Here is a 25,116-nt window from a genome sequence, read left to right as displayed (position 1 = left end):
TGTGGTGGACACTCACAGATTCAACATTACGGCCAAGGGCCCTGTGTGCGAAGTGACAGGCTGTCCCCCCGTACTGCCCTTGGGCCCCGTGTGAGTTTGGGTATTGATTCTAAAAACGCCCCCCCTCCTGCACTACCTTCCCTTGGTTGTGGATATTGTGCCTTTTGGGTATGGTTGTTGTTACATAACCCTCCCGTTGTCCTTCTATTATGCCTAGCACACAGTGTCCCCCCCCCCCCCCCCCGGGGTCACTCTGTCCCGTCTTGGCTAAAGGCCCAGTGGGCACAAGTGTGACAGTATGGGTGTGAACAGCCTTTGCAGATGTATTTCTTACACCTGCAGCACGCTGTGTGTGTCTTGGCGTCCTTCTTGGGTGGGCAGACCTGACACCTCTTCCTCTTACTCGCCCCCAGCGGGGCGGCCGGGGCGGCGGCGGCGGCCGGGCCGGCGGCTCGCTCGCGGGCCTGCGGACGAGCCTCGGCGGATACACGCTCGCCCCGTATGACTTTGACAAGTGCGGACGCGGCTTCGGTGCGGGGGAGACGCTGCCTTCTTTGGATCAAGGGCTTCACGAGCGCCTTTCCGAGCTGCTCCAGGAACACCCTCCTCTTGTTCCGCTTCCCGGGCATCCAGTCGGGGTTGATCTCTCGCCATATGACAAAGGCGTTGTAGGAGGACACGTCGAGGATGTTGTGGAAGATGACCAGGGGCCAGCGGGCGGTCATCCGTCTGCAGCTGTAGGTCCCGACCACCTTGTCTAGGTTGTCCACGCCGCCCTTGTTGCAGTTGTAGTCTAGGATGAGGGCCGGCTTCCGGTCTCGGCGATCGCTGACGTCGGGCTCCGCGTGCCGCGTGCTCAGAAGCAGCACGTTCTTATTTCTCTTTGCCAGGTAGGACACTAGAGTGGCGGTGGGCGTGAAGGCGAACCTGGAGGACGAGACCTGTCTGCCCTTGGACTGGAGCAGCGCGGGAGGGAGCTCGGGCTTGTTCTTTCGCACCGTGCCCACCATGGTGAGGTTCCTCTCGAGGAGCCGCTGCCCGAGTTCGTAGGAGGTGAAGAAATTGTCACACGTGACGTTGTGACCGGCCGGCAGTCCCTCGGTCAGATCGAGGACGACGCGCGCGCCCTGGTTCTTCTCGGGGCATCCGCCGGCCGCCTTGCCGGTGTACACTTGCATCTTCCAAGCGTAGCTGGACTTGGCGTCGCAGGCCACCCACGACTTGATGCCGTATTTGGCCGGCTTGCTGGGAATGTACTGTCGGAAAGGACAGCGTCCTTGAGGCGAGGGAGAGGGGAGGAAGAGGAGAGGGAGAGGAGAGGGAGAGGAGATTAGCAGGAGATTAGCAGCGTCATGAGTTACCGGCTCACCATCGGGGCGCACTGCGTTTACGTTACACGCAGCCGCCACCGCCGCCACCCGTGCCACTGCCCATTGCTACTGCTGCCCATTGCTACTACTGCCGATTGCTACCGCTGCCCGTGCTACTACTGCCCGTGCTCTCTACGCTACACGTACATACACAGATACATTGACTGCTACCGCTCTCTATGCACAGATACATAGACTGCCCGTGCTCTCTACGCCACGCGTACAAACACAGATACATAGACTGCTACCGCTCTCTATGCACAGATACATAGACTGCCCGTGCTCTCTACGCTACGCGTACGTACACAGATGCATAGACGGTACCTCTGAACGGGACCAGTTGTTCGTCCACCGTCACTTCGGGCCCCGGGTTGTAGAGGGCCTGCAGCCGCTCCTCCCACAGGTCCCACACCTCTCTCACGGCCGCCAGTCTGTCGGTGGCGAGTCTCGCGGGTCTCGACTGGCGGTCGTCGAATCGCAGCAGCCTCGAGTACTTGTGAAACGCCTTGAGCGGCATGGTGGCGCGGAACACGGTCCTGCCGCTCTCGGCGTCCCACAGGCTGGCCGCGGCCTCGCCTCGGGACCTGTAGACGCCGGCTAGGATCAGCAGCCCTACGTAGGCGCGCAGGTCGGTGGAGTCCATGGGTCGCCAGCCGTCTCCGTATTTTCTCACCCCCTGCAGATTGGTCATGTCCACGATGATCCTTTCTATCGCCTGTGTGACAAACAGCCGGAAGGCGGACTCGATGTCGAGCGCTCGCGACGCGGCGTAGGCCGTGGGGCCCGGCGTCACGGCGGGGCAGGGCGGGCGGATGGCGCGGGGTCGGTCCGGGCCGCGATAGGCCGCGGAGGACCATTTGATTTTGCCGTTTTTCGACAGCAACGTCTCCCTTTCTCGCTCTGGCTCTCTGGCTCTGTCTGGCTCTCTGTCTCGCTCTCGGGCAGCGGCCGCGGCTCCCTCCGGCTCTTCCTCCGGCTCTTCCTCCGGCTCTTCCTCCGAAGAGGAGCTCGACCGCGAGGCCGAGTCGTCTCCGTAGTCGTCCGCGTCGCGCTCGGGGTTGTATTCCTCACCGTCTTCATCTTCCGAAACGTCCTCCTCTTCGGAATCGCAGTAGTCTTCTTCGTCTTCTTGGTCGACGCTGGAGGATATCTGTTCCAGGACCTGAGCCGCGCTGAAACCGGGACTGCGAGGCGTCGTAGGCGGAGGCAACACGCTCGACGGGGTCGTATTCCTCGTCGCCGTCGTCCTCGTCGTCGTCCTCATCATCGTCCTCATCTTGTTCTTCTTGTTGTTGTTGTTGTTGTTCTTGTTGTTCTTGTTGTTCTTGTTCTTCTTCTTCCTGACAATATTAGTAGGCTCTCTACGCCCTGCTTACTGTCGTAGGCGGAGGGCTCACGCTCGGCGGGGTCGTATTCCTCCTCGTCGTCGTCCTCGTCGTCGTCCTCTTCTTCTTCTTCTTCTTCTTCTTCTTCTTCTTCCTGACAATATTAGTAGCCTCTCTACGCCCTGCTTACGGTGGCCACGTGAATGGGACGAGGCACGCGAATGGACGAGGCGCGTGGTCGGCCCTGCCTGCTCCTTCGGCCCTTCGGCCCTTCGCCCCTTCGCCCCTTCGGCCCCTTGGCCCCTTCGGTCCCATCCGGGACGCTCGGCTGGCCTACCCGCGTGATAGCACCGAGGTCGTGCACAGAGTTGGTGGGGACAACTGGTCCCTGCCGGGGTCACTCCGACCCGGCCCAGACAGAGGGGAACAACTCCTAACACAGGCCCCGGGTCACTCCGACCCGGCTCAGACAGGGGTAGGAGGGGAGGGTTTACAACATACACCTTGCTAACGCCGCCGGGGTCTCTCTGACCCCAGGCCCCCGGAACAGAGGGGAACAACTCATAACGCAGGGCTTACAACAGGGCTCGGGTCAATGTGACCTGGCCCAGACAGGGGTAGGAGGGTTACAACATACACCTTGCTAAACGCTGCCGGGGTCTCTCTAACCCACACAGACACTGGGAATCGACTCGGAACGCTGGCCGGTGGTCACTCTGTCCCGCCGAGGCAAGGGGAAGGTTGTCTAACAACAGCCATACCCGAAAGGCACAATTTCCACAACCAAGGGAAAGTAGTTTGTAGGGGGGCGTTTTTAGATTCGATATCCAAACTCACACGGTGCCCAAGGGCCCGTTGTGGGGGCAGACACGCCGTATTCGACACAGGCCCTTGCCCGGAATGTTGAGAATGTCAATTTTGGGGCAGGACCTTTTACTAGTATCCAGCAGGTGGTGGTGTTGGGTCACTGTGACCCCGGCCTGCCGGGGTCTCTCTGACCCACACAGACACGGGGGAAGCGACAGGTGACGCTGCCGAGGGTCACTCTGACCCCTCTGACGTCACTATGACCCCGCCCACACAGGGGCAGGGGCAGGAGGGTTACAACATACACCTTGCTAACGCCGCCGGGGTCACTCTGACCCCTCTGACGTCACTATGACCCCGCCCACACAGGGGCAGGAGGGTTACAACATACACCTTGCTAACGCTGCCGGGGTCACTCCGACCCACACACAGACACGGGCAATCAACTCGGAACTGCCCGGGGTCGCTCTGACCCGCCGAGACAACGGGAGGGTTATCTTTGACACATTAAAGTCCAATACAGCTAATGAAAGACACAGATCTTGTGAATCCAGCCAACATGTCCGATTTTTAAAATGTTTTACAGGGAAGACACAATATGTAAAGATGTACATCTATTACCTAAAAACACATTAGCATAATCCACCATCTTTTATTTGTCCACCAACACCAGTAGCTATCACCAATTCGGCTAAACTAAGATATTTATAGCCCCTAACCAAGAAAAAAACTCATCAGATGACAGTCTGATAACATATTTATGGTATGGGATAGGTTTTGTTAGAAAAAAGTGCATATTTCAGGTAGATGGCATAGGTTACAATTGCACCCACCGTCACAAATGGAATAGAAAACCTACTTAGAGCAACGTTTTTACCTACTTACTAATCATCAAACATTTCGTAAAAATACACAGCATACACTAATCGAAAGACACAGATCCTGTGAATACAGACAATATTTCAGATTTTCTAAGTGTCTTACAGCGAAAACACAATAAATCGTTATATTAGCATAGCACATAGCACATAGCAGCCCAGCATTGATTCTAGCCAAAGTGAGCGATAAAAGTCAACATCGCCAAAATATATTAATTTTTTCACTAACCTTCTCAGAATTCTTCAGATGACACTCCTGTAACATCATATTACACAATCCATATAGAGTTTGATCGAAAATGTTTATATTTAGCCACCAAAATCATGGTTAGACAATGTGAAATGTAGCTCAGCTGGTCAGAAAATGTCCTTGCGCCACTTAGACAGTGATCTACTCTTATACATAAATACTCATAAACGTGACTAAAAAATATAGGGTGGACAGGGATTGATAGACAATTTAATTCTTAATACAATCGCGGAATTACATTTTTTAAATTATCCTTACTTTTCAATACAGTTTGCGCCAAGCGAAGCTACGTCAAAAAACATGGCGTCCTAAGCCACTAACATTTTTCGACAGAAACACGATTTATCATAATAAAAATGTCCTACTTTGAGCTGTTCTTCCATCAGTATCTTGGGCAAAGGATCCTTTCTTGGGTCCAATCGTCTTTTGGTGGAAAGCTGTCCTCTTGCCATGTGGAAATGCCAACTGCGTTCGGGATGAACTGGAAGCGTGCCCAGCAATTCACAGCGTTTCAGAAATAAATGTCCCAAAATCGCACTAAACGGATATAAATTGCTATAAAACGCTTTAAATTAACTACCTTATGATGTTTTTAACTCCCATAACGAGTAGAAACATGACCAGAGTAATATTACTCCCTCCACTAATGCTTGGAACAAGTGCGGGTCGATGTCCTCCACGCGCATTACGCAGCAAGAAAAGACTTGCTAGCTACAGGTTTTTTTAATTTATAGTGCCTGTGAACGCGCAATCGACCCCATTCAAATCGTCATCACGTAAAGGCATCCAGGGGAAGACGTAAGCAGTGTCCGTATAGTCATAGCAATAACAGTGCCCTTTTAACTGACTCCAGAACAGTGGCCAAAATTTCTGAAATCTGACTCCATGTCAGGGAAATTGCTGTAGAATGGGCTCTGTTCCACTTAGAGACAAAATGTCAACTCCTATAGAAACTATAGACTGTTTTCAATCCAATAATAATAATAATATGCATATTGTACGATCAAGAACTTTGTGGGAAGCCGTTTCAAAAATTACACGATTAGCATAAATAGTCACAACAGCGCCCCCATCCTCAACAGGTTATTAAGGTAGACTGTTCTCACTGTTTGTTTGTGGGTGATTGTTGCTGTGTCTGTCTTTGTTTCACCACACGGTACTGTTTCGTTTCGTTTGTTCGTTTGTTCCTACCTGTTCGTGTGTTAACCTGTTGGGGATGGGGGCGCTGTTTAGACTATTTATGCTAATGTGGCTAATTTTTTAAACGGCTTCCCACAAAATCCTTGATCGTACAATATGCATATTATTATTATTATTGGATAGAAAACAGTCTATAGTTTCTATAGGAGTTGAAATTTTGTCTCTAAGTGGAACAGAGCCCATTCTACAGCAATTTCCCTGACATGGAGTCAGATTTGAGAAACGTTGGCCACTTTTCTGAAGTCATTTAAACGGGCACTGTCGTTGCTATGACTATACGGACACTTCTTACGTCTTCCCCTGGATGCCTTTACGTGATGACGATTCCAACGGGCTCGATTGCTCGTTCACAGGCCCTACAAATGAAAAAAAACTTTAGCTAGCAAGTCTTTTCTTGCTGCGTAACGCGCGTGGAAGACACCGACCCTCTCCTGTTCCAAGCGTTAGTTTAGCCTGCTATATTTCTCCGGTCATCTTTTCACTCGTTATAGGAGTTACAAACATCACAAAGTAGTTAATTTAAAGCGTTTTATAGCAATTTATATCCGTTTAGTGCGATTTTGGGACATTTATTTTTGCAACGATGTGAAAAGTTGGGCACGCTTTTCAGTTCATCCCGAACGTAGTTGACATTTCCACATGGCAAGAGGACAGCTTTCCACCAAAAGACGATTTCTCCCAAGAAAGGATCCTTTGCCCAAGATACTGATGGAAGAACAGCTCAAGGTAGGACATTTTTATTATGATAAATCGTGTTTCTGTCGAAACATTTTAGTGGCTTAGGACGCCATGTTTTTTGACGTAGCTTCGCTTGGCGCAAACTGTATTGAAAAGTAAGGATAAATTAAAAAATGTAATAACGCAATTGTATTAAGAATTAAATTGTCTATCAATCCCTGTCCACCCTATATTTTTTAGTCACGTTTATGAGTATTTATGTATAAGAGTAGATCACTGTCTAAGTGGCGCAAGGACGTTTTCTTTACCAGCTTGTCTACATTTCACATTGTCTAACCATGATTTTGGTGGCTAAATATAAACATTTTCGATCAAACTGTATATGCATGTTGTAATGTGATGTTACAGGAGTGTCATCGGAAGAATTCTGAGAAGGTTAGTGAAAAAATTAATATCTTTTGGCGATGTTGACTTTTATCGCTCACTTTGGCTAGAATCAATGCTGGGCTGCTAATTGCTATGTGCTAAGCTAATATAACGATTTATTGTGTTTTCGCTGTAAGACACTTAGAAAATCTGAAATATTGTCTGTATTCACAGGATCTGTGTCTTTCGATTCGTGTATGCTGTGTATTTTTACGAAATGTTTGATGATTAGTAGTTAGGTAAACACGTTGCTCATTGTAATTATTCTAGTCCATTTGTGATGGTGGGTGCAATTGTAAACTATGCCATATACCTGAAATATGCACTTTTTTCTAACAAAACCTATCCCATACCATAAATATGTTATCAGACTGTCATCTAATGAGTTTTTTTCTTGGTTAGGGGCTATAAATATCTTAGTTTAGCCGAATTGGTGATGGCTACTGGTGTTGGTGGACAAATAAAAGATGGTGGATTATGCTAATGTGTTTTTAGGTAATAGATGTACATCTTTACATATTGTGTCTTCCCTGTAAAACATTTTAAAAATCGGAAATGTTGACTGGATTCATAAGATCTGTGTCTTTCATTAGCTGTATTGGACTTTAATGTGTGAAAGTTAAATATTTTAAAAAAATATTTTTTTTGAATTTCGCGGCACTGGTTTTTCAGTGGGGGGGGGGGGGGAGTGCCGCTAGCGCCACGCTGATCCTAGACAGGTTAAGTATGTAATACAATAAGTATGTATTCAAACCACGCTGCATTTTGGTCCGATCCTTGCTCCTCCTCAGACGAGGAGGAAGACGAGCGTTACAATTTTCCTTTTGTCTCTTAACTTTTCTCAATAGGGGGGCGCCATTTCCACTTTGTAAAAAATCGTTCCCAAATTAAACTGCATCGTACTCAATTCTTGCTCGTACAATATGCATATTATTATTACTATTGGATAGAAAACACTTTCTCGTTTCTAAAACCGTTTGAATTATATCTGTGAGTAAAACAGAACTCATTTTGCAGCAAACCTCCTGTCAGGAACTGAAAAATCTGAAATCGAGGGCTCTGTTCCAGGGTCAGTTTATTAATTTGCATGTAATCTATGGGTCGACATGCACTGCATACGCCTTCCACTAGATGTCAGTAGGCAGTGAGAGTTGGAATGGGGTATCTAGCTAGATCTGAGGCTGAACAAGACCTGTTGGAACGGAAGGTCTGGTCTTTTCATGGTTTGGCCTGACGCAAGAAGGACCTCTCCATTGCGCTCTGAAAAGATTTTGTTTTAGAAGTTAGATATCTCCGGCTCTGATTTAACTTGATATATGTGTTAAAAACATCATATTGTAGTTATTTTAAACCAAGTTATATCAGTTTATATCAGTTTAATGTAATTTTCAGTATTTTCTTTGTTTGGCGTTATGGTGGGTTGGCCACTTATGTGCCTCATGGCTAGCTTCGTTAGCTAATTCCACAGATGAAGACGACATTCTACAACCAAATAACGATTATTCTGGACAAAGTACAACTTGTAAAAGATTCTGATGGAAGCTCATCAAATAGTAGAACAATTTATGATGTTAATTCGTATTTCTGTCAAATGTTTAGACTACTAATCCGCCATTATTTTCTGCGCTGTCTCGCTATAACGTAAGCTGTATGTCGTAGTAACATTATTTTTAAAAATCTAACACAGCGGTTGCATTAAGAACTAGTGTATCTTTAATTTGCTGTCCAACCGGTATTTTTTAGTCAATTTTATGATTAGTTATTGAGTAGATTAGGTGCCTCTCCAAGATTTCTCCGGACAAATTGTTTGAGTTTTGGCTACTTATTCACATTGTTCAACCACGAATTGTACCGCTAAATATGCACATTTTCGAACAAACCATATATGTATTGTGTTATATGATGTTATAGGACTATCATCTGATGAAGTTTGAGAAGGTTAGTGAAAAAATGTATATCTTTTGCTGGTTTATTCGCTATCGCTAACGTTATGTTGAATGAATGGGGCTGTGTGGTAGGCTATTGTAGTAAGCTAATATAATGCTATATTGTGTTTTCGCTGTAAAACACTTAAAAAATCTGATATATTGTCTGGATTCACAAGATGTTTGTCTTTCACTTGCTGTACACTGTGTATTTTTCATAAATGTTTTAGGATGAGTATTTAGGTATTTCACGTTGGTTTCTGTAGTTATTCTAGCTGCTTTGGTGAGAGTTGTGATGGTGGCTGCAAGGTAAAACTATGACTTATACCTGAAATATGCAAATTTTTCTAACAGAACATATGCTATACAAGAAATCTGTTATAAGACTGTCATCTGATGAAGTTGTTTCTTGGTTAGTGACTATTTATATCTTTATTTGGTCGAATTTGTGATAGCTACCTATGCAGTAAAAAAATGGAGGAGAAAAAAAAGTTGGGTCTTTTGCTATCGTGGTTAGCTAATAGAAATACATATTGTGTCTTCCCTGTAAAACATTTTAAAAATCAGAAATGATGGCTGGATTCACAAGATGTGTATCTTTCATCTGGTGTCTTGGACTTGTGATTTCATGATATTTAGATGCTAGTATTTACTTGTGGCGCTATGCTAGGCTATGCTAGTCAGCTTTTTTACTGATGAGGGTGCTCCTGGATCCGGGATTGTGACCAAGTAGAAGTTAAGGCATGATTTATATTTTATTTCTGCGTTTTGTGTCGTGCCTGCAGTGTTGAAATATGCTACTATCTTTGTTTACTGTTGTGCTATCATCAGATAATAGCATCTTATGCTTTCGCCGAAAAGCCTTTTTGAAATCTGACATGTTGGCTGGATTCACAACGAGTGTAGCTTTAATTTGGTATCTTACATGTGTGATTTAATGAAAGTTTGATTTTATATCATTTTTTTTAATTTGGCGCTCTACATTTTCCCTGGCTATTGGCCAAGTGGGACGCTACCGTCCCACATATCCCAGAGAGGTTACAAAGGCTTGAATCTGGTGCTGAAGGTTGTCCCAGTGGAGGGTTGCAGGTAGCAACAGACGGTGACTGAGTAGCCGGGAGATAACTGGCCAGAACGTCAGGGTCTCCTCTCCCCCTGTTCTGGAGAGCCCTGTTATTTCCCGTCAGCTCTAGTCAGATAGCATGGAGATGGCTGAGACAAAATTTTCCGTTCTGCCCACAAATTTTCTATGGGATTGAGGTCAGGGCTTTGTGACGGCCACCCCAATACCTTCACTTTGTTGTCCTTAAGCCATTTAGACACAACTTTGGAAGTATGCTTGGGTCATTGTCAATTTGGAAAATCCATTTGCGACCAAGCTTTAACTTCCTGACTGATGTCTTAAGAAAAGATTGACCAAATAAACTAACGTAATAAATGAATAAAAAAGTTACACAATAACATAACAATACCTACATTTACAGGGTCAGTGTGCGGGGGTACAGGTTAGTTGAGGTATATTGTACATGTAGGTAGGGGTGAAGTGACTACACAGACAACAAACAGAGAGTAGCAGCAGTGTACAAAACAAATGGGTGGGGGGTTGGGGGGGGGTCAATGTGTTGGTCCGGTGGCCATTTGATTAATTGTTCAGCAGTCTTATGGCTTGGTGGTAGAAGCTGCTAAGGAGCCTTTAGGTCAAAGACTTGGCGCTCCAGTAGCAGAGAAAACAGTCTATGACTTGGGTGACTGGAGTCTCTGACAATTTTATGCGCTTTCCTCTGACACCACCTATTATATGGGTCCTGGATTGCAGGAAGCTTGGCCACAGTGACGTACTGGGCTGTACGTACTACACTCTGTATCGCCTTATGGTCAGAATGCCGAGCAGTTGCCATACCAGGCGGTGATGCAACCAGGCGGTGATGCAACTGAACGATGCTCTCGATCGTTCAGCTGTAGAACTTTTTTGAGGATCTGGGGACCCATGTCAAATCTTTTTAGTCTCCTGAGAGAGATGTAGACGTAGCGAAGGCGTAGACTCAGGTTTTCTGGGTCAGTCACAGTGGTCAGGTTTTCTGGGTCAGTCACAGTGGTCAGGTCTTCTGTGTCTCATGTTTTTGGTTGGATAGGATTCTCAATTTCTTTCATTGGTTTTTGCTTTCTTCATCAAACCATTTTTCATTGTTGTTAAATTTCTTCGGTTGTCGATAGGGAAGCTGAAAGGTCAAATATACTGTTTAAGCTTTCTAACGCCAAGATTACACCTTCGCTATTTCAATTAAGTGTTTTGTCCATGAAGTTGTCTAAAAGGGATTGAATATGTTGTTGCCTAATTGTTTCTTGATAGTTTTCTACACTACTTTCCTTCCACCTAGAGCATTTCTTAATAATATTGTGCAGTTTCTTTGGCTTTGATGCCTCATGATTGAATATTGCTCTTGTCAGGTAGACTGTGATTTTGCTGTGATGTGATAGGGGTGTTAGGTTGCTGACTGTGAGACTCTGGGTTGAGATCAGTGATAAAGTAATCTACAGAACTACTGCCAAGGGATGAGCTGTAGGTGTATCTACAATAGGAGTCCCCTCGAAGCCTACCATTGACTATGTACAGACCCAGCATGTGACAGAGCTGAAGGAGTTGTGACATCTCTCCCTCTATATTTCTCACTCACTCGCTCTCTCCCTCCCGTTCTCTCATATTCTCGCTACCCCTCCCTCCCTGGTGATTACTGGCTCTGATGTATGTCATTACCCACAGAGGGTTCTGATTAAAGCTGAAAATAGCCCAATGGCCTCTGACTCACTCCTGTGGATTGGGGGCCTGATTTTAAACAGGCAGGCAGGGAGACAGACAGCCCCTTGGATAAGAGTCTGATGTGGAGAAAAAAAAGACAGCCTGACAACCAGACAGGACAGACAGACAGAAAATAAAAAGACAGGCAGGCAGGCAGACAGACAGACAGACAGACAGACAGACAGACAGACAGACAGACAGACAGACAGAAATAATTATTGTCACACACCAAATAGTTGCAGTGAAATCTGTTGTTTTACAGGGTCAGCCATAGTAGTATGCACTCCTGGAGGAAATTAGGGTCAAGGGCACAAGGGCAGGTTTTTCACGTTGTTGGCTCAGGTATTCGAGCCAGCAACATTTCAGTTAGTGGCCCAACGCTAGGCTACCTGCCACCCAAACCAGCAAAACAATATATATATCCAACGATGTCCCGAGCTTACCCTAGATGTTGCACAACAATTTAATTCAATTAAGTCATTGTTTTAGTCAAAGTACGAATATATTTGGGCTTGAGCAGGGAATTCCGGAGTTAAGCTTCAGATTATTCCAAGTCTATGCCCTATGTTTCATTATAAAATGAAGTATATTTATATCTCACTATACGTGTCTTACGAGGGATAGCTTTAGTTCATTTGGAACCACCTACAAAACGTTTCTTCCTGTTTACAACCTGGTGTTTCGAATTACTGCTGTCTGTATTGCACGTAGCTTAGATCTGGAGCTGTTGGATGTGCTAACGGAGAAAGGGGCAGAAAGAAAATATCTAATATTATTCAGATGAGCTACTGATCTTCACTTGGCTATAGTAAGCAGCCAGGCAAGGCAGACTTTAGCCAAACCACTTATCAGGGTCTAGCTTCATGATAACGTCCTCTATCTACCATTAGCTGAATAGCTAGCTAGTGACATCAAAAGTGGATGAAGATGTGGATAGGTGAAATTTCGACACAGCTGGGATAAATCGTCGTTTCTGTAGACATATTATACAGGGAATCGCTACTGAGTAGGTATGTTCATGTTTTTGTTATTCATTCAATGTTCCCGGGTCTGATGGACGCATAACATTATTGGGTTTTAAAAACAATACAGCCATAACAATTTACGTAGAAATACTTAACTGTTGACTTTTATCAATTACAAGCAATAGAGACAGCATATATGGTTAATATTTCTGGATGGTGTCTGGGATGAACCGTTCAAAAGAAAACTTTATGTCCTGCACATCAGTTACTGCCATCTGCGTCGGCCCTGGTTGCATGCTTATCACATTGGCAGCCATGCGCAGTGGCTCATTCCTTGGGCATTCAATTTTTTTAGTTTTTTACATTCATGTTTCTCCTCCTGCAGGTTGCTGATGAGCTGGTTGCTGACGGGCTGGTCCTGGGGCTGATGGATGGTCAATCTCATCCTTTTCTTCCAACTCACTGTCAGACTCTGAATTTAAAGATTCATTATCCTCATATGCGGAAAATTCTTCATCTTCCAAAGTGGAAGACGCTACTTCCACACTAGCTTCTCTCTCTGCAAAAATAATTTCTAAGGCCCTCTGATCAGAGATTATTTTTGACATACCTATTGATTGTGGTAAGGAGCAACACATGCAAAGATATTTATTTGTTGTGTCCCTCTCCCAGTTTGCACCTGGCTGGAGTAGAGTATGGAAAGTACTGCATTTTTTACACTCTATCAAAATAATGTATTGTAATAACATTGTGCAGGTACCCGGAAGACATTGTGTAGTTTCACACACTATAAATTGTAAATATTGCTAGAAAAGCGGGATACAGGCGAACAGACAGGGAGACAGACAGGTTCTTGGTGCTATGTTGAAAAAGCAGGCCTAGGGAGGAGGAAGATAGAGTGAAGGCACACAGCAAAAATCTTGTTTCATTTTTACTTGTTTTGACCGACACACATACTTTTCCACACTTTTACTACCGTCGGGTCCAGTGGATCCAAACACCACATATGTAATATACATGTGTAGAGATGTACACATTGTGCACTCAATGAAAATGTGTTCTTTTACATGTTCTTCACAGAAAATGGCCAATGAGTCTCAGGTTTAGTAAACATTAAAAATGGGTCCCACAGACCCGAACACCACACAAGGGTTAATTAGCAGGTAGCTGGCTTTTAAAACCTGGTTGAGTCTACTTTCCACTAGACACTGGGAGACTAATTCACTTTTCAGGAGGACAATAATCTCAAACACAAGGCCAAATTTACAACGCAATTACTTACCAACACACAGTGAATTTTCCTGATTGGGCGATTTACTCAAAGGTGAAATAAAAAATAATAATAAAAACACAAACACACATAAACACACACACACAAACACACATAAACACACATGCACACACACACACACACATGAAAACACACAAACACACAGACATACAAACAAACACACAGACATACAAACACACAGACATACACACACACACACACACACACACACACACACACAGACACACACACACACACACACACACACACACACACACACACACACACACACACACACACACACACACACACACACACACACACACACACACACACACACACACACAATCTGGAAGCCAGTAACCCTTTCAGAGAGGATGCAGAGGACTGGAAGGAAAATAAACAAGAGAAGAGGAGTCGCATGGGTGTGTGTGTTTATGTGTGTGTGTTAATGTGTGTGTGTATGTTTTATGTGTGTGTGTGTGTGTGTTTGTTTGTGTGTTTACATGTCTGTGTGTTATGTGTGTTTGTGTGTGTTTTTTTATGTGTGTGTGTGTGTGTGTGTGTGTGTGTGTGTGTGTTTATATGTCTGTGTGTTATGTGTGTTTGTGTGTGTTTTTATGTGTGTGTGTTTGTGTTTGTGTGTTTGTTTAGATGTGTGTTTATTTTATTTTTTTATTTCACCTTTATTTAATTTAATTTATTTATTACCTGTTAAACAAGATCTATTGCAAGATTAATCAATGTAAGAGTTTACATAGCTGGTCATAAATGGATGTTGCATTTTTATTTTATGGGTTGGTTATGTAGGCTTCTTCTAACCAATTGCTTTCATTTACAGATAATGATATGATTAGGCTATATCTTTACATTTAAAAACCAAAGTCTTTCAGATTTTAAGTCATTCCAGTTCACTTCATTTTTTTCACCTATATTTAACCAGGTAGGTCAGTTGAGAACAAGTTCTCATTTACAACTGCGAACTGGCCAAGATAAAGCAAAGCAGTGCAACAAAAACAACAACACAGACTTACACATGGGATAAGCAAACGTACAGTCAATAACACAATAGAAAAATCTGTACATAGTATGGGCAAATTAAGTAAGGAGGTGAGGCAATAAAAAGGCCAATAGTGGCTAAGTAATTACAATTTAGCAATTTACACTGGAGTGATATATGTGCAGATGAGGATGTGCAAGTAGAAATACTGGTGTGCGAAAGAGCAGAAAAACAGTCTAGCCAGACACCTAGGTATTTGTAGCTGTCCACATATTCTAAGTCAGAACCATCCAGAGTAGTGATGCTACTCGGGTGGGTGCGGGCAGCGATCGGTTGAAGAGCATGCATTTAGTTTTACTAGCATTTAAGAGCAATTGGAGGCCACGGAAGGAGTGTTGTATGGCATTGTAGCTCGTTTGAATGTTTCTTAACTTCTTGACGCTAGGGGTCAGATTTTTTCTTTATAAACAAAATTACGTTCCCAAGGTAAACTGACTATTTCTCTGGTCCAGATCGTAGAATATGCATATAATTTACAGATTAGGATAGTAGACATTCCAAAGTTTCCAAAACTGTCAAAATATTGTCTGTGAGTATAACAAAACAGATTTTGCAGGCGAAAACCTGAGGAAATCTAACCCGGAAGTGATTTAAAAAAAATGTAATCTGTGTTTCATTCCCCGTCTTTCTTCCATTTAAAGGGGTATCAACCAGATTCCTTTTCCAATGGCTTCCTCGGGCTGTGACCAGGCTTTAGACATAGTTTCAGGCTTTTATTTTGAAAAATTTGAGAGATTTTTCAAAACTAGTCAGGTGTCCTTTGATTAGTTCCTGCGCGCGAGAGGGGTAGCTCTCCATTTTCTTTCTCTTTTTTATTGAATAGGTTACGGTCCGGTTTAAATATTATCGATTATGTATGTTAAAAACAACCTGAGGATTGATTATAAAAAACATTTGACATGTTTCTACGAACATTACGGATACTTTTTGGAATTTTCGTTGAATGGAACGAGGCTGTAGTTTTCTGGACATAACGCGCAACCCAAATGGCGTTTTTTTGTTATAAAAGTAATATTTATCGAACAAAAAGAACATTTTTTGTGTAACTGGGAGTCTCGTGAGTGCAGACATCCGAAGATTATCAAAGGTAAGTGATTAATTTTATTGCTTTTCTGACTTTCGTGTCCATGCTAATTTGGGGCTAGCTTTTCTAGCATTGATTGACACACTCACAAAAGCTTGGATTGCTTTCGCTGTAAAGCATATTTTCAAAATCTGACACGATAGGTGGATTAACAACAAGCTAAGCTGTGTTTTGGTATATTTCACTTATGATTGCATGATTAAAAATATTTTTTGTAATATTTTGCGTCCTGCAATTCAGCGGTTGTTTAAGAAAATGATCCCGCTAAAGGGATCCGTAGCACAGAGGTTAACACAATGTCCAAAGAAGGGCCAGATGTAAACAGAATGGTGTTGTCTGCGTAGAGGTGGATCAAATTATCACCATCAGCAAGAGCGACATCATTGATATATACAGAGAAAAGAGTCGGCCCGAGAATTGAACCCTTTGGCACCCCCATAGAGACTTCCAGAGGTCCGGACAACAGGCTCTCCGATTTGACACACTAAACTCTATCTGAGAAGTAGTTAGTGAACCAGACGAGGCAGTCATTAGAGAAACTTAGGCAGTTGAGTCTGCCGATAAGAATACGGTGATTGACTGAGTCGAAAGCCTTGGCCAGGTCGATGAAGACGGCTTTTATCGATGACTGTTATGATATCGGTTAGGACCTTGAGCGTGGCCGAGGTGCACCAGTGACCAGCTCGGAAACCAGATTGCATATCGGAGAAGGTACGGTGGTATTCAAAATGTTTGGGGATCTGTTTGTACACATGGCTTTTGAAGACTTTAGAAAGGCAGGGCAGGATGGATATAGGTCTGTAACAGTTTGGGTCTAGAGTGTCTCCACCTTTGAAGAGAGGGATGGCCGCAGCCGCTTTCCAATCTTTAGGAATCTCAGACGATACGAAAGAGAGGTTGAACAGACTAGTAATATGGGTTGCAACAATGGCGGTGGATAATTTCAGAAAGAGATGGTCCAGATTGTCTAGCTCAGCTGATTTGTAAGGTTCCAGATTTTGCAGCTCTTTCAGAACATCAGCTGTCCGGATTTGGGTGAAGGAGAAGAGGGGGGGGGCTTGGGCCAGTTGCTGCGGGGGTTGCAGAGCTGTTGGCCGGGGTGGGGGTAGCCAGGTGGAAAGCATGGCCAGCCGTACAGAAAAGGTTGTTGAAATTCTCGATTATCGTGGATTTATCAGTGGTTACAGTGTTTCCGAGTCTCAGTGCAGTGAGCAGCTGTGAGGGGGTACACTTTTTCTCCATGGTCTTTACAGTGTCCCAAAACTTTTTGGAATTAGTGCTGCAGGATCTAAATTTCTGTTTGAAATAGCTAGCCTTTGCTTTCCTAACTGACTGTGTGTATTGGTTCCTGACTTCCCTGAAAAGTTGCATATCGCGGGGACTATTCGATGCTCGTGCTGTATGCCACAGGGTGTTTTTGTGCTGGTCAAGGGCAGTCAAGTCTGGAGTGAACCAAGGGCTATATGTGTCCTTAGTTCTACATTTTTTGAAAGGGGCATGCTTATTTAAGATGGTGAGGAAAGCACTTTTAAAGAACAACCAGGCATCCTCTACTGACGGGGTGAGGACGGCTGGGGTGTTAGGCATATCCCAATTTAGGTCACCTAACAGTACAAATTGTGACAATAGATGGTGGCAATCAACTCACACATTGTGTCCAGCGCAGAACTGGGAGCTGAGGGGGGTCTATAACAAGTGGCAACAGTGAGAGACTTATTTCTGGAGAGATGGATCTTTAAAAGTAGAAGCTCGAACTGTTTGGGCATACACCTGGATAGTATTACAGAACTCTGCAGGCTATCTCTACAGTAGATTGCTATTCTGCCCCATTTAGCAGTTTTGTCTTGACGGAAAATGTTGTAATTGGGGATGGAAATTTCTGAATCTTTGGTGGTCTTCCTAAGCCAGGACTCAGACACGGCTAGGACATCAGGGTTGGCGGAGTGTGCTAAAGCAGTGAATAAAGCAAACCTAGGGAGGAGGCTTCTCAAGTTAACATGCATGAACAAAAGGTTTTTACAGTTGCAAACTGTAGTTGCAAACAGAGCGGCTGTTTACAGTTGCAAACAGAGCGCCTGGGGAGACACAGGGCTTGGGCTAACCTCTACATCACCAGAGGAGGAATAGGATGAGGGTAGGGCTAAAGGCTATAAGAACTGGTCGTCTAGTGCTTTGGGAACAGAGAATAAAAGGAGCAGATTTCTGGGCGTGGTAGGATAGATTCAGGGCATAGTGTACAGACAAGCGTATGGTAGGGTGCGAGTGCAGTTTGGAGAAACCTAGGCATTGTGTGACGTTTGAGTGAGGTTGCATCTCTGGAGGTACCAGTTAAGCTAGGTGCGGTCTCCGCATGTGTGGGGGGTGGGACAAGGGGGCTATCTGAGGCATGTTGAGCAGGACCAGGGGCTCCGCAGTAAAATATAACAATGAGAGATGCCCTAAACAACAGTATACAAGGCATATTAGAGAGAGGCATAAAGGAATCACAGTTGTTGATTGGGAGAGCTAAGACAACAACGGGTGAGACAACAACGGGTAACAGCAAAGACAACCACAACGAGTAAATGGCGATGAATGGGCAGAGAGGGTCAGTTAGCTACACACAGGGCCTGAGTTTGAGGCTGGGGCCGACAGATAAACAAAATTAAGTACCGTGTTAATGAACAGTCCAGCAGGCATCAGCTGTGTAGCCGGTCCAATGAGCAGCAATAGATGAAACAGGGAGCCATTTGGTAGTTGATTACTACGCTAGGCGAGCGGGAGACACGGTGTTCAGGAAGCTAGTGGGCCAGGGCTAGCAGATAGATCTACACCAACATCCACGACGCAGAGGCCGGTTGAAAGCACATTGGCCGAGTTACGTCAACAGAACAGCAGACCAGTCGTGATGGATCGGCGGGGCTCTGTGTCGACAAAGGGTCCAGGCCAATTGGCAAGAGAGGTATTGTAGTTGGTGTACTTCATTTGCTAGTCGGGAGATGGTCATAGCTTGAGGCTAGCTCGAGGCTAACTGGTGCATGCTTCTGGACAAGGGCGTTAGCCACAATAGCCACTCGGTAGTAGCTAGCTAGCCGCGAAGATCCGGTGTAATGGTCCAGAGCTTGGGGCAGGAATCCGGTGATGTAGTGGGGGAAAAAGCAGTCCGATATGCTCAGTGCTGATATCCCGCTGTGCAGACTGGCAGGTATTATCTGGGCTATCCGGGCTAAACCAGCTGGTGTCCGAGCTAAAGGTAAAGACCGCTAGCAGCGGCTAACAATGACTAAATAGCTAGTAGCTAATTAGCTGGCTAGCTTCTGATGGCTAGCTTCTGATGGAGGTTCCCGTTATAAGGTCTAAAAAATAGCAGATCCGTACCACATTGGGTGATGCGGGTTGTAGGAAGGTATATTTAACCTGTCTAGGATCAGCGTGCCGCTAGCGGCACTCCCCCCCCCCCCACTGAAAAACCAGTGCCGCGAAATTCAAAAAAAATATTTTTTTAAAATATTTAACTTTCACACATTAAAGTCCAATACAGCTAATGAAAGACACAGATCTTGTGAATCCAGTCAACATGTCCGATTTTTAAAATGTTTTACAGGGAAGACACAATATGTAAAGATGTACATCTATTACCTAAAAACACATTAGCATAATCCACCATCTTTTATTTGTCCACCAACACCAGTAGCCATCACCAATTCGGCTAAACTAAGATATTTATAGCCCCTAACCAACAAAAAAACTCATCAGATGACAGTCTGATAACATATTTATGGTATGGGATAGGTTTTGTTAGAAAAAAGTGCATATTTCAGGTAGATGGCATAGGTTACAATTGCACCCACCGTCACAAATGGACTAGAAAAACTACATTGAGCAACGTGTTTACCTACTTACTAATCATCAAACATTTCGTAAAAATACACAGCATACACGAATCGAAAGACACAGATCCTGTGAATACAGACAATATTTCAGATTTTCTAAGTGTCTTACAGCGAAAACACAATAAATCGTTATATTAGCATAGCACATAGCACATAGCAGCCCAGCATTGATTCTAGCCAAAGTGGGCGATAACGTCAACATCGCCAAAAATATATTAATTTTTTCACTAACCTTCTCAGAATTCTTCAGATGACACTCCTGTAACATCATATTACACAATCCATATAGAGTTTGATCGAAAATGTTTATATTTAGCCACCAAAATCATGGTTAGACAATGTGAAATGTAGCTCAGCTGGTCAGAAAATGTCCTTGCGCCACTTAGACAGTGATCTACTCTTATACATAAATACTCATAAACGTGACTAAAAAATATAGGGTGGACAGGGATTGATAGACAATTTAATTCTTAATACAATTGCGGAATTACATTTTTTTATTTATCCTTACTTTTCAATACAGTTTGCGCCAAGCGAAGCTACGTCAAAAAACATGGCGTCCTAAGCCACTAAAATGTTTCGACAGAAACACGATTTATCATAATAAAAATGTCCTACTTTGAGCTGTTCTTCCATCAGTATCTTGGGCAAAGGATCCTTTCTTGGGAGTAATCGTCTTTTGGTGGAAAGCTGTCCTCTTGCCATGTGGAAATGCCAACTGCGTTCGGGATGAACTGAAAGCGTGCCCAGCTATTCACAGCGTTAAAGAAATAAATGTCCCAAAATCGCACTAAACGGATATAAATTGCTATAAAACGCTTTAAATTAACTACCTTATGATGTTTTTAACTCCCATAACGAGTAGAAACATGACCCGAGTAATATTACCCCCTTCACTAATGCTTGGAACAGGTGCGGGCCGGTGTCCTCTAGGCGCATGACGCAGCTCCAAAAGAATGACTAGCCTCAGGGTTTTTTCATTTGTAGTGCCTGTGAACGCGCAATCGACCCCATTGAAATCGTCATCACGTAAAGGCATCCAGGGGAAGACGTAAGCAGTGTCTGTATAGTCATAGCAATAACAGTGCCCTTTTAACTGACTTCAGAACAGTGGCCAACATTTCTGAAATCTGACTCCATGTCAGGGAAATTGCTGTAGAATGGGCTCTGTTCCACTTAGAGACAAAATTTCAACTCCTATAGAAACTATAGACTGTTTTCTATCCAATAATAATAATAATATGCATATTGTACGATCAAGGATTTTGTGGGAAGCCGTTTCAAAAATTACCCAATTAGCATAAATAGTCTCAACAGCGCCCCCATCCTCAACAGGTTAATTCGAAAATGGAAAAAAGAGATTGAAATACAAACGAAAAAGACATGAGACATACACAAACACGTCTTACTCCTGCGCCATCTTAGTGCTAAACTTGTGTGTGTATGTGTTTTGTATTTATGTGTGTGTGTGTATGTGTGTGTTGTGTGTGTTTTTGTGTGTTTATATGTGTGTGCATTTGTGTGTGTGTGTGTTTGTGCATTTGTGTGTGTGTGTGTGTGTGTGTGTGTGTGTGTGTGTGTGTGTGTGTGTGTGTGTGTGTGTGTGTGTGTGTGTGTGTGTGTGTGTGTTAATGTGTTTATGTGTGGGTGTTTATGTGTGTGTGTGTGTGTTAATGTGTGTATGTTTGTGTGTGTGTTTATGTGTGTGTGTGTGTGTTAATGTGTGTATGTTTGTGTGTGTGTTTTTGTGTGTGTGCGTGCGTGTGTGTTAGGTACGGACAGAGGACAGAGGCTGAGCAAGCAGCAATATTGTAATATTGACATAAAATGAGGATGTCGATGAAATTGCAAAACAATATATCACAGAATGACTCAATGTTTTGTTCTCTTTGTCATGTAATACCTGTTTTGATAATGCTTAGGTAACCAACTACAATTACAAGCTGAGGAAACAATGGAATGGAAAATAAATGAGTACTGTACAATATACAGAAAGCCCACGTTCATTATGGTCTTCTCCTGCAATCAGGTCCTATCACACGTTGATTTCTGAGGGTTACCAATGTTACAATACATTTGAAGGGGGCTGCATTGACATTTCAATTGTTATGGGTGTCGTCATGAGCACCACTGACATTACAACCATGTCTGTGCTCTAACAACATTTAACATTTACATTTAAGTCATTTAGCAGACGCTCTTATCCAGAGTGACTTACAAGTACATACATTCATACTTTTTTGTACTGGCCCCCCGTGGGAATCGAACCCACAACCCTGGCGTTGCAAGCGCCATGCAAGCGCCATGCTCTACCAACTGAGCCACACGGGACCCGTGGCACCTCTTCCTATTACTTATATTACAGTATAAACATTATGTTACAGGAACACAGTAAGAACACAAGATAATTTGTAAAGTTGTAGTCTGTACACATCAAAAGTGTAATATCTGAATGAAGTCAAATCAAATCATATCAAACTTTATTTGTCACAAGCGCCGAATACAAGTGTAGACCTTACCGTGAAATGCTTACTTACAAGCCCTTAACCAACACTGCAGTAAAAGAAGAGTTAAGATAATATTTACAAAATAAACTAAAATAAAAATAAATAAAAAATAAAATAAAGTAGCACAACAAAATAACAATAGCGAGGCTATTTACAGGGGGTACCAGTACCGAGTCAGTGTGCTGGGGTACCGGTTAGTTGAGGTAATTTGTATTTGTAAGTAGGGGTGAAGTTTGATAATACTAAGTAAATAACAAGGAACATACAGTAGAATTACATGATATGTGTACATTGTCAAGTGTTTATTGATAGGCAATGCATTTGGTACAGAGTACGATTTATGATTTGACTAAGTGACAGCCTTATTCTAACAGGCTCATCAAAACAATGTGCAAGAAGTTTGGACTATTGTATTAGTAACTAGCTAAATTGCTATGCAAGTAGTGGTCCACATTATAGCTGGTGTCCATCACTGATACAGCAATAGCTGCTTTCCTTGGCTCTAGTAGCCAACAAGTGGCTTGTTGGTTACTAAACATTACAGATAGGTTGTAACAAGCTAGCTAGTAACCATCCAACCTTTACTCTTCAGATAATGAGGCTATCAGAAAAACAGCTGAATGGTAGCTACTGTAGATAGCTAGCATAGTTGTAGGGTACTCAGATTTGCCAGTAAACCTCCAGCATTACCGCTAAACTCTGTATTCACCAGAGGGAGGAAGAGAGTGGATGGACCTTCGCCTTGTCCTAGCTAGCTGTGCTACGTAGCGATTAGTAAAGCTACTCTGACCATGAATTTTTGGTGTGTTTACAATTTGCAGAGTGTGGGCTGTGTCTGAGACCATATGGGCTGTGCACACGGAGGAAGGTGTGCAGGCCAGATTAATCAATTTTTATGAGGAGCCATGTGTCTGTGTTTGAAGGGTGGAACTAAACCAGCATTTCCGCACTAGGACAGGAACTAAGTCAAAATAGCAACATTAACTTTCTCTGGAGGGGTCCTTTAAATCCTCTCTTGGGTATGTGGGACGCTAGTATCCCACCTGGCCAACATCCAGTGAGATTGCAGAGCGCCAAATTCAAATACAGAAATACTCATTATAAAAATTCAGAAAACAAAACATATTTTACATAGGTTTAAAGATTTACTTCTTGTGAATCCAACCACGGTGTCAGATTTTTAAAATGCTTTACGGCGAAAGCATACCTTATGGTTATTTGAGAACATAGCCCAGCAGACAAATCATTACAAACAGTAACCAGCCAAGTAGAAGAGTTACACAAGTCAGAAATAGAGATAAAACCTTTGATGATCTTCATATGGTTGCAATCAGAAGACATTCATTTACTCAATAAATGTTCCTTTTGTTCGATAAAGTCTCTCTTTATATCCAAAAACCTCTGTTTTGTTCACGCGTTTTCTTCAGTAATCCACAGGCTTAAACGCAGTCAAAACAGGCAGACCAAAAATCTAAAATTGTATCCGTAAAGTTTATAGAAACATGTCAAACGATGTTTATATTCAATCCTCAGGGTGTATTTAGCCAAAATAATCAATAATATTTCAACCTGACAATACCGTTGTCAATATAAAAGGTAAACATGAAAGGCACTCTCTCGGTCGTGCGCTTGAAAAAGCTCTGTGACACGGCAGGGTCCACTCATTCAGACTGCTCTTACTCCCTCATTTTTCAGAATACAAGCCTGAAACAATTTCTAAAGACTGTTGACACCTATTGGAAGGCATAGGAACTGCACATTGAGTCCTAAGTCAATGGATACTGTAATGGCATTGAATAGAAGACTACAACAACAAAAATAATCCTACTTCCTGAATGGATTTTTCTCAGGTTTTTGCCTCCCAAATCAGTTCTGTTATACTCACAGACACTATTTTAACAGTTTTGGAAACTTTAGAGTGTTTTCTATCCAAATCTACCAGTTATATGCATATCATATCTTCTGGGCCCGAGAAGCAAGCCGTTTAATTTGGGCATGTTTTTCATCCAAAATTCCGAATGCTGCCCCCTACCCTAGAGTTAACTGTGTTAGTTAGTGACAGAGACAAGTGCCTAAGTGAATATTTTATTATTGAAATTAAACTCTTTATGTCAATATGTTACATATACCATCAGGCTATACTTTGGCAGCGTATTTTTACACAATACAGTGGTCTGAAGCACCTGGTTTGCAGGCCACATCAGGCAAGTCACATAGCTTTCAAAGTGTTATGTAATTACTATTGGAATCGAGACAGATTTAGGATATCCAATGTTTTTTTACTTTCAATCACCTGACACCTGCATTTAGAATGACTGGCAAGGTAGGGAACATGGATATACTGTATAAGCCTACCTAAATCATCTAAAATGGGAACAGCCATCTCAGTAACCCTTGCAATAAATCCAACTACAAGCAGATTGGATTAGTTAGAAAAATGTGTGTTATTTATCTTTGTGTAGCATAAGATCAATCAATCACTGTCCATGCAAAAACACACATACTGACACAAACAATTCTAGAAATCAACCTGCAATAGAACATGGTGGGAAATATGATGGGTGTGGTTTTTTGGGAGTTTGTGATGATTGCACCATTGTACCCAAAAAGGTACCGAACAGTACCATGTGAGATTATACAGTATGTATACCTCTGAATGTACCCCAAGGAACAATACTGTACCCTCACGTACACTTTTTTTC

General features: G+C 43.5%; 1 protein-coding gene across 1 annotated transcript; it reads right to left on the bottom strand.

Moving 5' to 3' along the window:
• Nucleotides 1-239: 239 nt before the first annotated feature.
• LOC129819481 (piggyBac transposable element-derived protein 4-like) lies at nucleotides 240-2,196 on the bottom strand (the record flags this gene model as incomplete). Its single annotated transcript, XM_055875783.1, has 2 exons — nucleotides 240-1,276; nucleotides 1,695-2,196. Coding segments are annotated over 2 exons (1,530 nt in total), but the record flags the coding sequence as incomplete, so codon positions are not given.
• Nucleotides 2,197-25,116: the final 22,920 nt, after the last annotated feature.

Source organism: Salvelinus fontinalis, chromosome 22 (genome assembly GCF_029448725.1).
Source record: "Salvelinus fontinalis isolate EN_2023a chromosome 22, ASM2944872v1, whole genome shotgun sequence".
Taxonomy (NCBI): Eukaryota; Metazoa; Chordata; class Actinopteri; order Salmoniformes; family Salmonidae; genus Salvelinus; species Salvelinus fontinalis.
The sequence above is the reverse complement of the archived record's forward strand: the minus strand, read 5'-3'. Positions and strand labels throughout refer to the sequence as shown.